Raw genomic sequence first — 15,927 nt, 5'->3', positions numbered from 1 at the left:
CTACTCAGAATAATATGCCTTGTTCTTATACTTCTGGAATCTGTCAGTTTAGAGACTGTGGACAGAGATACCACGTCCACTCCTTGGACATATACAAAAATAGTGTCTTGTGCTCCCTCTGCTGGCTCAAATTCCCTGAGTGCCACACAGAGAAGTACAAGTCTACAGTGCACACGGATGGAGAAGCGAAACAGCATCACCCTGAATATGCCTCCCTTTAGGAAGGTAGAGAATAGAATATGCAGGAAGGAGTAACTTGGAATAGCGGTCAATAGGTGACCTTCTGGGCACATTGCTTTACAGGTGGTATAAGGTATCCTTGGAATATGTAAAATAGAGCACCGAGAGATGGTCACTCCCCAAGTTTATTAAAGGAACAAAATCCAACAAGCCCAATGGAAACCAGAGGAACTGAAAATTAATGTAGGTTATAACCATTAACAACCATCAAGAAGCCTCAACATAATCCCTTTATCCAAGGATATATATATATATATATAGTTTCCACATGCTTAGTATTCATGATGCATCCTAGGGAAGTAGCAAGTTGCTGCTGTAAAAATTTAAATAGCTTCATGCCTGCTCCTTTACAGGACTGAGCTGAGATAGGGCACTGCAGGCTATATAACAGGCTAAGTAGAAACCTCCATCTCCATGATCAATTCTCTGCAAGGAAGTGATTAGCATTTGATATGGGAAACAGATACCCTAATCTAAACTTGACTCTGTAGGCAAATAAAATAGATCAGATAGAAGAGATCTCCACCAAGAAAGAAGAAAAATGTCAAGAAGCTTAACTCTGAAGAACAAGTAAAATTTTTGGTATACTAGCCTCTTTTTTTAAAAAAGTTTATTTTAAGGCCGACTGCTCTAATTTTTAATTAAGTTGTAATACATACCAAAAAAAGTAGATGTAATTAATTCCTTTCAATAGTGCAGAAATTTATAGTATCATTAGTTTTAGACAATAGGGAATGCTTTTCCACACTTAGCTTATGATTTTCAGAGTACCTGAATTTTTCTTCTTGATGGTAGTCAAAAGGATGGCCCCAGGCAAAGGTAAGAGAGCAGAAGGGAGAAAAAAACGGTAAAATCCACTTTTAAATTCCAAAGGATCTCACTTCCAAAAGGAAGTGCCTGTTTAAAATTCATCCAGAAAGTGAGAATGCTTACCTCTCTCGTTGGCACTAGTACCAGGGCATAGGGGCCGTCACTGCGCTATTGACACAGAAGGAAAGAAATGCCATGAGTGGGTGAACGAAGGTCACAGGACTCCAGGTGGACAGATCATGAGGGTGGCCACTTGCACACATCAGCAGCAGTATCATTAAGAAAGGGACTATGATGCCCACTACCCTTACTATTATGCAACCTGTTCTAAAGGTTCTGGCCCATGCAATCAGACAAGAGAAAGAAATATGAATAAATCTGGAAAGTAGGATATAAATCTGTCATAATTAGCAGATGATATTTTACCCTAAAAACAAAACAAAAAAACTTAAAAGAATCAACTGATAATCTACTAAAAAAAGGACAATTCAGGTAGCTGAATGCAAAATTAATATCCACAAATCTACAGCTTCCAACACAAAGAAGTTACAAGACACAATAGGGGGGAGGGAAAACAAAAATCACACCAGAGCAGCAACAACAAGAAGCCTGACAAAAAAAATGTATAAAATCTATATGAAAGTTTAAAACACTCCTGAGGAGCATAAAATAAAATTTGAATAAACGGGAAAATGTATCCTATTCTTGGATAAGATGGCTCCAAATGACAAATAAGCTAAGTCAACCCGCAAATGTAATACAAATCTAACAAAATTGCCACAAATAGGCATGTATGCATACATATATATAAAATATATAAAATCAGACAAGCTGATTTCAAAGTTCCTATGAAAAATAAATGTGTAAGAATAACCAAAATATGTCTGAAAAACACCAGATGTTAAAACAATTAAGACTACCATAATTTTAGCAAATTGATACTGGCATATGAATTGAAATCACAACAGCAAATAGTCTACACCAGAATCAAATACACACAGAAATGCAGTAAATAAGGTGCATTTTACATCAATAGGGAAAAGATAAATTATTCAGACTTCAAGAACAAAGTCAGAAAAGTTAGAATTAAGCTCTCCTTTTTACAAATGACATAAAACTCAAAAACTATAAAAGAAAACACTAATAAATCCTATTACATAAAAATTTTTGACTTCAGAATGGGAAAATAATACCTAAACAAAATCAAGTATTAAATGACACAATGAGGAGAAAACACACTACACGTAAGAGAAAGGGTCAATGTCCTTAGTTTACAAAGGTCTGTGATTCAATTAAAAAATAAAGAAAAAAGACCACAACAACTGAAGTAGAAAAATGGAGAAAGGACATAAGTAGCTAATTTATGGAAACAAGAATTCAAAACATGGCTTTAACAAATATGAAGAGATGCTCAACTCTACTGTTAAATGAGCAAACGTAAAATAGCTGGTAGTGTCACGAGGGTGCAGGTGAGCAGGGAGGGGCTCCTGTGTGTCCCTGCTGCTGGGAAGGCACTATAGTTTTACCCATTTGAAGTTCAACTGCGGTGTTTATCTACCAAATAAACATGCCAGTTTCCCTTACAGGAATTTCCCTAACAGATATACCTGTAAGTGTGCATAAAAAAGTAAAATTATTTTACAGACCTTAAAGTATGTACAATAATAGTCTTCTTTATAGCAAAATATTAACATAATGTAAATTCTACCAATGAGGGAATGATGAGGTAACCTGTGGTAGTGACAGGCGTTGGGATACTAGATAGCCATTAAAAAAGCAAGGCAGGGATGCCTGGGTGGCTCAGTGGTTGAGCGTCTGCCTTTGGCCTAGGGCATGATCCTGGGGTCCTGGGATCGAGTCCCACATCAGGCTCTCTGCATGGAGCCTGCTTCTCTGCCTGTGTCTCTGCCTCTCTCTCTGTGATTCTCATGAATAAGTAAATAAAATTTATTAAAGTAAATAAATAAAAGATTGGGCAGGGTACCACTAAGAAATTATCCCAAAACATACTAAGTGAACAAAAGCAAGGTACGAAACACCATGCACAGCAAACAACCACTTATGTATCAAACCAAACACAACAGAAAAAAACACACACAGAAGCTCCAACTGAAAGGGGAAAGGAACTCTGTGTGCTCACACTTGCTCTCTCTGCAGAGACTAGCCTTGGGAGGGCCACCAGGGTGGGTCTGAGGGCCTTGCACCCAGAGAGAGCTGGGCCACGTAGGGGAGAGGGAAGTATAGAACTACTTTCCACCATGTACTGTTTGGTAGTCTTTTAACTTTTTTAAACATGTAAATTATCTCTAAAAAGGATCAATGCAGATAAGAGAAAACCAAAAGGAACCTAACAAAGGCCTCAAAGTCAGTGGCATCTTGAATCTCCAAAGTGCTCACAGACCCTCAGGAATTAACCAAAACAATGTTAATTTAGAACCTAGGTGCAGAGGTAAAGCAGATTTGATTGGAAGCATGGTTTTCATGTTTTGCATAGGAAACATTTACCCACTAAGGAGAAAAGGATTTGGGATTCAAACTAGAGCTGTCTGTACTCGACATCAAGTCTGGGAGGCTATGCTGAAGCTCGGGTGAGGAATGGTAAACATGTTAGTACAACGGTATCAACGTGCCAGTGTGACGTTAGGAGATTCTGACATTTCAAAAGGTGTTACTACACAGAGAAGAAGAAAGAAAAATCAATTCCTCTCAGGGCAGAAGTGAGTAAAGAAGGATGGATGTGTTGTTAAAAAAAATCAGAGCCCAAATAACTGAAAGAGTGAAAACCCAGAACAGCAATCCATTCTCATTCCATCACCAAAGTAATTTACGACTCTGCTGGGTGCCATGAGTTTGCTGCTTCCTCCAGATAGGTTTTTTACAGGTCAAATCATTTTACAATGAATTCCAAGGGTCTATACTGAATATTATTTGAAATAAGTGAATTAAATTTGCCCAGAGAAAACTCTTTTTACAGAATATTTCGATCTTCAATAAAATGAGTTGTTATTGATGTTAAAACATATGGAATAAATAAAAACAATGGCATGGCTGGTGAATGTTTCTGGGTATAAGCAAATCAAATCATTGCCGTTCAGACCAGCCACATGCCCAGGTTGTCGACAGTGAGAGCTAACACTTCATGAGCAAGTACTATCAAGAGGAGCTGGACACCAGCTCTCTGCCCTCCACGTGCATTAGCTCAGGAGCCTCACGGAAACCCGGGAGACAGGCATTGCTATTGGCCCTGCACCACAGGTGAAGCCACAGAGGGATGAAATGGTTTGCCTGAAGATACACTCAGACCCAGGCTTTGAGCAGAGCTGCCCACCACATGGTCTCCCTAATGGACATAATTTAATCTCTCCTGTCCTCAGGTCACCAACCTATGAAATGAGACACTTGGGTTGGAACTACAGGACCCAGGCTAGCTCAAATATTCCCTAATTCTCCAACCTTATAAAAAACCCACCGCTAGCAAGAAACTCTCCTAGAATTTATAAATGGATGAGACTTTACCACATTATTGCAATACTTGGCCTCTCTCCTTCTCTAGCAAGGTATCAGTAATGATGCTAAGTCCTTCATATGAATTATCTCACTGAAAAGTGCCCGATGGGAAGAAAAAAATCAGTCACTTGTAGGAAATAAATTCCTCATTTATCCACCTCAGAGGAAAACAGTATTAATAGTTTCTTTCTTGTCTTTTTATGCACACAAAGTATATTTATGAAATCAGATCATACTGCACACACTGCTTTGTACCCTGCCTTTAACATGTAAGAACATTTAAAATTCACAAAGAGTAATTGAAAAAAAATGCCACTTTTAATGTCTATGTAAGGTTCCATCACTTGGATGTTGCATAGGATTTATTGATTTTAAATTATTTAAATAAAATTTAAGTAAAACTTAAACGCTCATTTTGAAATAAATTTAGGCTTACAAAAAAATTACACAAATAGTACAAAGAACTAATCTCTCATACCCTTCTTCCAGCTTCCTTATGTGGTATCAATTCTCAAAATCCCAGTACAATGATCAAAACCAGGAAATCAGCACTAATGTGATGAATTAATCTGCAGTCCATATTCTGACTTCACTAACTGACCTATCAACATCCTTTCCCCAGACCAGGATCCAGTTCAGTACCACATGGTACATTTAGCTGTCCTGCCTTGTCTCTTTTAACTTGGGGTAGTTCTTCAGCATTTCTGTTTTTGGTGAAATACTTTGGAACAGTAATGGCCAGTTACTTTGTAGGTCTCTAGATTTGCGTTTGTCTGATGTTTGCTTATGATTAAATTCAGGTTACACATTTTAGGCAGGAAAACCACAGAAGTGGCTGTGTCGTCTGGGCACCTACCTGGAGGTACATGAGGCTGCCACGTCCTGGCACTGGTGATGCCCACACCTGGGTAAGGTGATGACAGCCAGGCTTCCCTATTGCAAAGTTACTGTTTTTCCCTTGTGATTAGAAGTATCTCATAGGGAGATCCTCTGAGACTAACTAGGTAAATAACCCATTTTTCATCAGATTTCCACCCACTCATTTCAGCATCTGTGATGATTCTTGTGTCAAACAGTATTACTAAGGCACTTGCCAAATGGTGATGTTCTACTTCCATCACCTCTATGTTTATCCACTGGAATTCTGTGAGGAAGGCCTCTCCTTCTCCCATTTGTTTATATATTTATTCAATAATTCATTTCTATCAGTTTGTACTCATGGATATTTGTTTTAGCCTATGGGCTATAATCCAATGCTATCACTACTTATTTGTCACTGAGTATCAGGTAGGCTGGATACATGCCTAATTCTATATGTCCAAACTGAGGGCAAAAGTAACTGATTTGCTCTTCTCATCTGCCTTGTACCGACCTCTCTTCCTATTTCAGATCCCACCATGTCCTCTCCACTGAGGACAACCAGGACATATTTGTAGGACTCTGGGCTGGGTTTTGAGATGATGCCTGTGCCTCTGGAGCCGGGCAGTTAACTTGCCTCCTATGGGACCCAGGGAACCCAATTCTGGTCCCTTTGGCCCAAGCACTAACTGTATTTCCCAATTGAAGACAAGTATTCCACCACTGCTCCTCAAGCCTCCATTTCTTTCTGTAAACTTAGGGTAACAGTAATATCTGTAAGTCACCAGGGTCAGGGGTGGGGTTTAAGATTCAAGAAGATAACATGGGCAAAGAATGCAGCACAACATATCACACAAGGAGCATTTATTTAACCAATGTTCCCTATTAGACCTGCCATGGTGATTACAAAATCTATTCTATTCTATTCTGGGCACTGTCCTCAGATGCAGCGTGTTTCTGTAAGAAGTGAATTTAAAAAAAAAGAAAATAATGCTAAATGAAAACAGACTCTTTAAAAAAAAAAAAAAAAAAAAAAGGAAAACAGACTCTTTAGGTCCCCATATTATTGCTTTGGTTCAGTTCAACGTTACTAATGCACTATGAGCAATAACAGAAAAACACTATACTCACCTGTATTTTCGGTTTCATTGCTTGGAGAGACTGGACCACAGGGATGCAGTAGGCGAGGGTTTTACCTTTTAAAAAAGTATAAAAACAATGAAAATCACAGACCCTACAGATGTAGGAAAAACAAAGACAGTAAAGAAAAGGGGCTTTGCTATCTTTGGGTAGCACTAAACTCTGGCAACAGGAAAAGTTCAAGTCTTACATCCAGGAGAGGTGAAAACAGAATTTGCCCATCTGCCACAACTCCCAATTTTGTTTGTAAATACAGTACTTCCCCCAAAATCTGCAGCCTCAGCTCCTTTGTCCAACTAGCAAGGGAGACAATGACATATTTCCCAAGTTACACAAAAGCTCAACTTGAGGACTACCCCTCAAAGACAGAAAACTCCTTTAAAGTCATCCTTAACTGCACAGATGAGCTTCACAGACAAGTGAATGACCTGGATGGTGCTGATATGCTTAGGAGCCAGTCTGAACCCTGCGCCAGACTCTAAAGACTGTGGAGAAACCAAGGACAGCAAAAGCTTTGGGTTTCCACCCACCTGAATGGTGGCTGAGCTGGGGACGGGGGGGGGGGGGGGGGGGGGGGGGGAGTAGTGAATAGCCAACCTATCATTCTGGGCACAAGAGGGTCAGAAGAACAAGTCTACCGACAATTGGAACATGTAATATCTGTGTTCCATATTGGAGCAAAACAACTGGTATCCAATCACTGTGTGCTCATGTTAGAATTGGGCTTCAGTATCTGAAGAAAATATTCATCCCCCCACTGGAGTGAGGAAGGCAGCGTGGGCCATCCACAGTGGAACTGGGCAGAGCCCTGACAGAGGCTCAGAAGAGGGACAGTGGAACCCAACCACCTCCTGATTATTCCTGATCACAGCACCATCAACCACCCCCTTCCTTTCCCTAGGGAAACAAAGCTCTAATCAAGAGCAGACATGGCCTTCCTCCCTCCCCCCAAAAGACAAAGCTGCCACCACAGACAGACACCTTACTATAGAACCGACTATGTGAATGGGGCCCAGATATCAGGGGATAAGGGGCAGAAGTGATGATGACTGACCTGAGCCTGTCTGCGATCTCACCAGAGCATCTCTGCCTTCCAGCAATGCAGGAATACTTTGCTTCTGAACACTTGGGCCACCCAAAAGAAAGAACACATGCTGATCTACAATATTTTACTCTCTCATGTTTACAGGCAGAGAGGCAGGATACATAAATCACAACCAGCCACATGCTTTGCTTTGTCTGCCAACTGCTACCTTCGAAGTTACCTAAATGTTTAAGCAAAGGTGCTGAGAAACTTTTGATAACTGGAAAGATAAAACCACAGTCCAATTTCTGGAACTCAGCTGATAATACTGAAGCAAGCCAGGGACTGGCTGCTCCAGCAAACTGATTAAAAAGAAAAATGGCACAGGCATGATGACCAGCTGGAGCGACCACGAGCGCCTATCACACATCTCCCTGCCTTCTGTGGCAGACAGTGTGACACAGTAAGATGTGACGGACAGATTCCCATGCACAGGGAGGCTCATGAGCCATCCAGATAGCTGGGGCTGCTTCCCAGTCTCCAGAAAACCAAGGTGTGACTATTATACGCACACTAAGACATGTGTCCACATGTGTATCTAAAAACAAACAACAACAAAGGGCACAGAATTCATTTAAATTTGGTTGATGAAACTGAACAAAGCAATTGGTATGGGACTCCTTATTTTATTCAATACTCTTATTCGTTTGTACATGTAAGTGAAACACGATGATTAGTAAAATGTAAAGCATACATAGTCACTAAAAGGAAGTTCATCTCTAGCCTACACCTTTTTACTATTCTATTTTCCAAAAGTTATCACTATTAAATGTTCAAAATAATTTTTTTCTTTATCCCATTCTATTTGACCAAATATCTACTCTCTTTTTGCTCTAATTCTTAATACTAAAAAATGACATGGTAAATTCTGTATCGTGGACATATTATTTTCAGGGAAGCATGGACAGCAGCAGGATCACATGCAGATCACATCTTTTGGACCAGTTCAGAGCTGAGAACAGCAGTAGATGGGGGTTCAGTCTCCCCATTTAACCAGTAGGGAAACTGAGTGGTTAAGTGATGTGTCACGCCCTCGATAGGCAACAATCTGGCAGTGTTCTCTAACAACAAGACACAAATTTGCTCTGTGCTCCACAAATTATTCAGATTTCACTGATTATGCCCATTCAAGTCTTAAGAAAAGCAAGACTGGTCTGGAACCCTTACCTGGTCATACTAGTCATGTTTAAAACCGTATTTATTGTAGAAATCTAAAAGAAAACACACACACAAAACATTTTTAACTACCAAATTTTTGGCATATCTTTAATGCAAATGAGGATGCAAAGTAGCCAAAGAGACTGGGATTAAACGGATGACCGTGTTCAAGTCAAGTTCTTCCAATCAGTGTTACCTGGGGATGGTTCTGCCCACCCCTGCCCCCAACATGTGGCAATGTCTGGAAAAATTTTTGTTGTTATAAGTGGGGCAGGGGACATCACTGGCATCAAGTGAATAGAGACATGGAGTGCTGCTGCACATCCTTACCATGCACAGGATGGTGCCCATGACAAAGAGTTATCCATTCCCAAATGTCCACAGCATGAACCTGCTCAATATCTCCATTCAAACCCGCAGATAAAAAAAAAAAACAGGTTATGTAAGTTACCCTAAAGGAGTAAGCTGTGGCCACAGGAGCAAAGGAAATCCAGACTCCCTAAAAGTTAATGCATTTCTCTCTTCTTACTCACAAATAAGAGCGAAAATTTCATTTACAGCCCCCCCCCAAAAAAAAAAACCAAAAACAAAACAAAAAAAAACCACCAAGAAACCATCTATTTGTTTGTAGAAAATGTAAGTTAAAATAGCCTCATCTTCCTTCAATTCTCTGTAACAACAGCCTACCCTTGCTATAAAGATGCCAGCTTAGTTACCTCTCCTGTGATTACTGTGACCCCTGCTACCTAGATCAGCCTCATGTCCCATCTACCCACTAATGAGGAGCTGGTCCTGGAGTCTAATAATTGGAGTCCCAGGCCTAATTTGAATTAGGTAAGTGTTTAGTTCTTTAAAAAGGCGATGGGGATGGAGGTAAAGACAGCAAACAGTAACCTGAGCTCACTGGGACTGTCTTAGAAGAGCATCTTATCAATCTGACTTCGTTCGGGTAACTTGGAGCAGAAATAACCATTCTTTGACTTTTCTTCCTAGAACTGTCATTTCACAGACATTCCAAATGAATAACCACACTGAAAAAACCAACTGCACAAGACACTGAGAGATACTTACTAAATGTGGGTGGAGGTCCAGTTCATGAAAAGCATCTGAAGTAAACACCTTTTCTTGTACCTGCTTTACTACAGGTCTGCAAGTGATGAACAAAACCCAGGCATCAGTTCCAATCAACACAGAAAAGGACAGAACACACTTAACTCCTCTTATTCCTGAAGCACACCTGCACCCGAACATACCTGTGGAGCTCTGGAATTTCAGGATTATTTTTAAATAATGATGAAGTCCTAATGCACAGTTTCTGTTCTCGGTTTCCATCAGTCACACCAACCAAAGATTTCTTCGGAGAAAACGTTTTCTGTGCCTTCCCCTTAAAAGTCCTTTGTGTTTCTTTAGCAGCAGCTTTCTTGGCTGGGAGAAATGATGTCTCATTCCTCCGTTTCGCTGGGGGAGCCTCACTGGATGCTTGGTGTTTTCTTTTGGTGGCCTCTGCTTGCTGCGTTGTTCCCAAAAGGCAAGAGCAACAAGAGATGCATTAGTCCATGAAAACAGACCTCAGAGTGAAGCCTGACTGCCCACAGAATTGCATCTCTCCCTGCAGAGATGATTATGCCCCATATGTCAAGCAACAGTTTAGGGTCTGTAATCAGATTCTTTGACTCAGCTTTTTTTTTTTTTTTCCCCAAAAAGAAAAATTCAAAATGAAACAGAACACAAAAATCTTCAGCTCATTCATCCACTAGACCTCACCATCCATCTTAACCATCAAATCAACCAAGAGGAAGGTGAGGATCCAGAAGGAAGAATTTGGGCTGAATATGAACAAATGGGAGTCCCTTTTAAGGGAAGAGAGAACTCACCTTGTGAAATGTGCATGCTAAGTCAATCCTTATCCCTAGATGTCCATCTACACAAAAAGGACAGGGGAGGGGGCAGTGCATCCTCTCTCTCCACCAACAAAGCCTGTTGGTGACTAGACATGGGAGGCTGCATCCCAGCCGATGCCCAGGAAGCGGAAACCTTCATTACTGCTCTACCCCAGAGTGCTTGGATCGCTGTCATCCTCCCCCCTCACACTGCTCCCCCAGATTCAGATGGCTTGGAGACGATTCCTACTTGCCGTTTTCATTCCAAATGAGAATTCTGCTCCATCCATCACTTCTACCACAATTATTTCCAACTCTCCTTGCCTTTCAGTTCCCCCATCTGATTGCTGATTATAGGCTACAACATTCAGTATTTTCTTGCCTGTTGCTTATTTCTGTAACGTGAATGTAGCTACATGTGCGATGTCCAAACTTCTAGGAGAAGAAACATCCAATTTTCTTTGGCCTACTCTTCCAATTTACACATGAGTAAAAAACATCCTATGAATAGACAGGGCTTATTATTAGGGCATTTTGGTTTCTCTTGGTATGTTATTTTCACCTTAGCTTGAAATGATGAATTCCATTTACACATCAGCTTGTTTTGGCCATGACTAACCTACCAATAACAATAGTTGTTTGTTCCTGGCATCTACAGGACTCCTGTATCTAACTAATTCAATAAATACAATTTTGAGGGCAGCCCAGGTGGCTCAGTGGTTTAGCGCCGCCTTCAGCCGAGAGTGTGATCCTGGAGACCCAGGATCGAGTCCCACGTCAGGCTCCCTGCATGGAGCCTGCTTCTCCCTCTGCCTGTGTCTCTGCTTCTCTCTCTCTCTCTGTTTGTCTTTCATCAATAAATGGGTGAAATCTTAAAAAAACTTTTTTTGGAAAAAATACAACTTCGAGTATTTACTATTAATAAAGAATTAATATACTCTATCTTACAAATCTATTTTTACAAAGTCTCAAGTTTCTGAATGTTCAGATTAAAGAAAGAGATTAGGCAAAGTTCCAGGTCTACTGAATCATTTGCAAGGCAGAAGGAAATGTACTGACATTCCTTGATTTTCAGAACTATAGGCTCTCAGAGAATAAAACGGCCTACAGGCCACTCCTGCCATGCACAGACTTCCTATAGCAGGCTCCCTGACAAGTGGCCTTGCAGTACGCCTTGCCTACACACCTCCCCTTATTGCTCTCCATCTCTCCAGACATGCCAAATCCTAGGGGTTAGAAAACTATTCCTGACACTCAGACAAGATTCGCCACCTTGATTATCTATCTGCTAGTCTGAGGTCTGCTATCTGCAGCAACACAAAACAAGCTTACTTTCTCTTGTACATCACATTCCTTCACACATCCTCTAACTTTTTGTTTCTTCTTTGGACTAAATGGCCCAAACAAGACACGAACTTTCAATCCTTTGTCATTCCAGTCAGCTTTTATTCCCATGTCAACTGTTCTCTAAAAGAAAGTGTTCAGATTTATAAATAGTATTTCATAGGCTTTCTACTGCTCTTAGGCTAAAATAAAAAATCTGTAACATGACTTACAAAACCTTCTAGAGGCTGGCCTCTGCCCATCTCACCAGCGTCAGCTGTCCTGGTCTTCCTTAATTCCTAGAATGTATCATGCTCCTTCCCTCCTCAGGGCCTTTGCACATGCTATTGCCATACCTATGTCTGCAACCCTTCCTTTGGCTGACTAACTCAAACTCCTCCTTCAGACCTAGGCTTACAGGGTCCTCAGAAGAACCTTTCCTGACCTCTTCTCTCCACCTAGTCAGGCCAGGTACTTTGGCTCTCCTGGCACTCTTTTTCCTTTGCTGTAGCACTCAGTACAACTACAAGCATAAAATGTAATTTGTTACATGGTGTCAGTCCTCCCCATTAGACTGTGAACTCTACGAGAAAATGGACAAGTCTGTCCTGTGTGGCACTGCATCCCCTGTATGGGCTCAATTCTGCCCAAAGTCAGTGTTCAATAAATGCTTGTAAGATGAATGATACACAATGAAATTATCCCTTTCCATAACAAGAACAAACAAGGACACTACTCCACTACTTGTTAACTACTACTTGTTAGCTTTTCTGCCCCAGCATCCACAACACGTTCATTTAAAAAACTGACCATTAAAAACAAAAAAACAAACAAAACAAAACAAAAACCCCAAAAAACAAAAAAACTGACCACTTAGTAGCTGTCAAGTAGCTTGGTTCTGAAAATGCAAGTCTAGAAAATTAGGCAAGCCCTTGAGGAACTCATAGGTTTGTGGAAGAGACAAAAGTATAAAACCACAAACACAAACCTATATTTGTACTCAGAAGAAGTATGTTACAAAGAATTATGAAAGCACAAGATGTCTACCATGGCCTACAGGTAGGGTAATGGAGGCCAGGAAACAGAAATGCTTCATGAGGTGGCATCTAACCAAAGAGGAACAAGAGGACCCAAATCTACTAAAAAATCAGCTCTACATTAAGCAAATCACCTCCCTCTGAGTCTCTGCTCCTACCTGTAAAATGAGGGGGTCCTGGCAGATGACCTCTAGGGCTCATCTAGCCTTAAAAGTCTAAATGCTACATCTCTGATATTAAAAAAATATACCATCCCCCAGGCAATATGCTAAGTATGTATGTGAATTATTTAATGTATCAATATAGGTAAGGGAAAGATCCCATTTTAAGATGAGAACACTGAGATAGAGATACAAAGTAATTTGTCCTAAGATCCAGGCTTTGCTCAGGCACGGATTCCAAAGCCAGGGTTGGTGATGATTATGCTATGACACTATTTATTATAACTGTATCCTGTTTGGTTGGAAAAACATCATGTGTAGCCTGATCCCTGTTTGTTTTCTAGAAGAGCATACACCGAAATGTTAACCAGAGTTACCTCTGAGTATGGCAATTGTAAGTTTTCCATTATCATACTTCCCCTGTTTCCAGTAACAAATTTGTAAATTTGATTACTTGAGTAATCAAAAACATTTTTAGAAAGAAAACACTGCATAGTGTGAGGTATAGCCATCACTTGAATTGTCAAGGCCTTTCCAAATTCAGCATATTAGCTACCCATCCCAAATTCAGGCCACTGGTGAATCTGATTGGCATACCTATAATTCTCATTCAAGACAAAAAAACGCAGACAAGGGCCCCGCAGACACCTGTCATCACCTTATTAGTGCATATCCTTGACACCGTGGTTCAAGAGATCATAAATCCAGACACTGTTTCTATCCCTTCAATTCACTCAACAAGGTGTTAATAGCGCTTCTTCTGTTCCTGGGCACCTCTATGGCGCAAGCACCCCACTGACCTCCGGACATAGCAATTCTATTACTCAGAATGGAACCGATTCAACTTTTACTTACCATCGGCATTTATTAAGTGCTTCTACCGGCTGGAGAGTAGAGCTTCTATGTATATAATTTCATTTACTCCTCATGATAACCCTGATGCAGAAACTGCTGCTCTCATTTTACAGATTGAAAAAGTGAGGTTCAGAGAGGTCAAACAACTTCCCCCAGTTCACAAAGCCAGCATGCTGCAAGCCGGGCGTCTCATCCCAGGTCTGTCCTACTCCAAATCCCATGCTCCTGGGGGCTCTTCGGTATTTTTCCCCTTCCTCCTCCCAGAGAAGCACCGACCCCACTGGCTGGCTGAAAAATCCCTACTCCCAAACCTCTAAATCCTAAAGCTCGACTATCACTGAAAAAACCACCAAAGAGAATCCGTGTGCGACCTCGAGGAACGTGGGCTTCAACGGAATCACCTGTTGCTCTTTGGAGGAGGCAACACTCCTTCCTGGACACGAGGTGGTAGGATTTCTGGCGCCTGCGCGAACTCGGGGTTCTACGCACACTTTCTGCCCTGCAGCCCTCCCCTCTTCCAGGAGAGAAGTCAAGCGGCCTAGAAACCGGTTTTCAGAGCCGGCTCGGTTCAAACGAAGGCGCCGGCCCCGTCCGCGGGGAGCGCTTCCCCGGCGCTCGGTGTTGCCTTCCCTCCCCCCCCCACCCCCCCGGCACGTGGGTGAGAACCGGGGCCGTTTCCGCGGCTCCTGGGGGAGCGCCCCGCTCTCCGGCCCTCGCTCCTCCCCCAGACGCCGCTCGGGTGAGCCCCGGGGGCTGAGCGGCCCTCGGAGGTGCGGCCGGCAATGCCCGGGCGGGGATCGGCCTCCCCTCCCCTCCCCTCCCCTCCCCTCCCCTCCCCTCCCCTCCCCTCCCGAGCCGAGCCGAGCCGAGCCGAGCCCGGGGCCCTCCATCCCGGCCGGCGGGCGCTCCCGGCGCGGACACGTGCCGCTCGGACGTCCCCAGAGGCCGCCAGGCAGCCCTCGGAGCCCCAACTCCGTCCGCGGTCCGAGCCCTACCCGGAGGCGAGGCGGCAGCTCGCGGCGTGCGGCGGGCCCGGCCCCGGGCGCGGCCGGCTCTGAAGCGGCGGAACTCAGCCTTCCCGCCGGCGCACGGCGGGGTCCCACGGGCGTCCTGGGAGCGGCGGCCGGAGACTCGGGGACGTGGACGGACAGCCGGCCCGCGGCAGCCATGGCGCACGGCGAGGCGCGGACGCAGGCCCCCGCCCTGCCCCCCGGCCCTGCCCCCGCCCCCGCCCTGCCCCCGGCCCGCCCCCGCCCTGCCCCGGCCCGCGGCGAGGCTCGCACCCACGTGGGCGGCGCGCGAGGACCCCGCGCAGCTGCCCCGCCGGCTCCTGCGGCCGCGCCCCTTCCGGCCCCCGAAGGGCCCACGGGCCGCGGCGCCCGCTCGGCCTGGTCCCTCGCGGTCCGGCCCGCGGCGGGCGATGCCCCAGGACACCGAGCCCTGGGGCTCATGCTAGAGGAGCTCTCTGAGAAACCAGGGGCCGTGTGCCTCCGGGCCAACGCTTCCTTCCCGTGCCGCCCGGCTACCGCTCCCTCGGCACCAGCTCCCCGGGAGGTGTCCACAGGGGCCCGGGGCGTGGTGGCCCGGAGACGGGGCCCTGCAGGAGGGCCGCTGCCCCCGGCCCACCTCGGCCGGGCCCAGGCGCCGCTCCTCCGTCCGGCCCGCGGAGGCGGCGCGCTTTCTGGACAGGCAGCGCCTCGGCCACCCGGCAGGGCTGGGTCGCCTAGCAACGGCGGGGTCCTTCCTGGCTCGGCGGCGCTCCGGGCCTGAGCGGAGAAAGCCGCGGCGGAGGGCGCTGGGGGCCGGCGGCTGCGGCGGCTGCGGCGGCTGCGGCGGCTGCGGCGGCGCAAGAGGCGGCAGCGGGACGGCGGCGC

General features: G+C 44.3%; 1 protein-coding gene across 7 annotated transcripts in view; it reads right to left on the bottom strand.

The window, feature by feature from the left end:
• Positions 1-14,470, bottom strand: part of DDX31 (DEAD-box helicase 31) — a 69,572-nt gene extending 55,102 nt beyond the window's left edge. For 3 of the 7 annotated variants that reach the window (XM_038548928.1, XM_038548930.1, XM_038548932.1), the window contains exons 1-7: positions 10,932-10,982; positions 10,051-10,307; positions 9,869-9,944; positions 8,807-8,850; positions 7,610-7,680; positions 6,547-6,611; positions 1,174-1,218 (exon numbers count right to left, since the gene is read on the bottom strand). In XM_038548928.1, coding sequence (XP_038404856.1) covers positions 1,174-1,218; positions 6,547-6,611; positions 7,610-7,680; positions 8,807-8,850; positions 9,869-9,944; positions 10,051-10,307; positions 10,932-10,967 — 594 coding nt within the window. In that variant the 5' untranslated portion in view covers positions 10,968-10,982. Of the gene's footprint in view, positions 1-1,173; positions 1,219-6,546; positions 6,612-7,609; positions 7,681-8,806; positions 8,851-9,127; positions 9,175-9,868; positions 9,945-10,050; positions 10,308-10,931; positions 10,983-14,053; positions 14,150-14,454 lie in introns of those variants that run through there. The other 4 variants (XM_038548929.1, XM_038548931.1, XM_038548933.1 and 1 more) reach the window with 4 other exon arrangements.
• Positions 14,471-15,927: the final 1,457 nt, after the last annotated feature.

This window comes from Canis lupus, chromosome 9, assembly GCF_011100685.1.
Source record: "Canis lupus familiaris isolate Mischka breed German Shepherd chromosome 9, alternate assembly UU_Cfam_GSD_1.0, whole genome shotgun sequence".
Taxonomy (NCBI): Eukaryota; Metazoa; Chordata; class Mammalia; order Carnivora; family Canidae; genus Canis; species Canis lupus.
The sequence above is the reverse complement of the archived record's forward strand: the minus strand, read 5'-3'. Positions and strand labels throughout refer to the sequence as shown.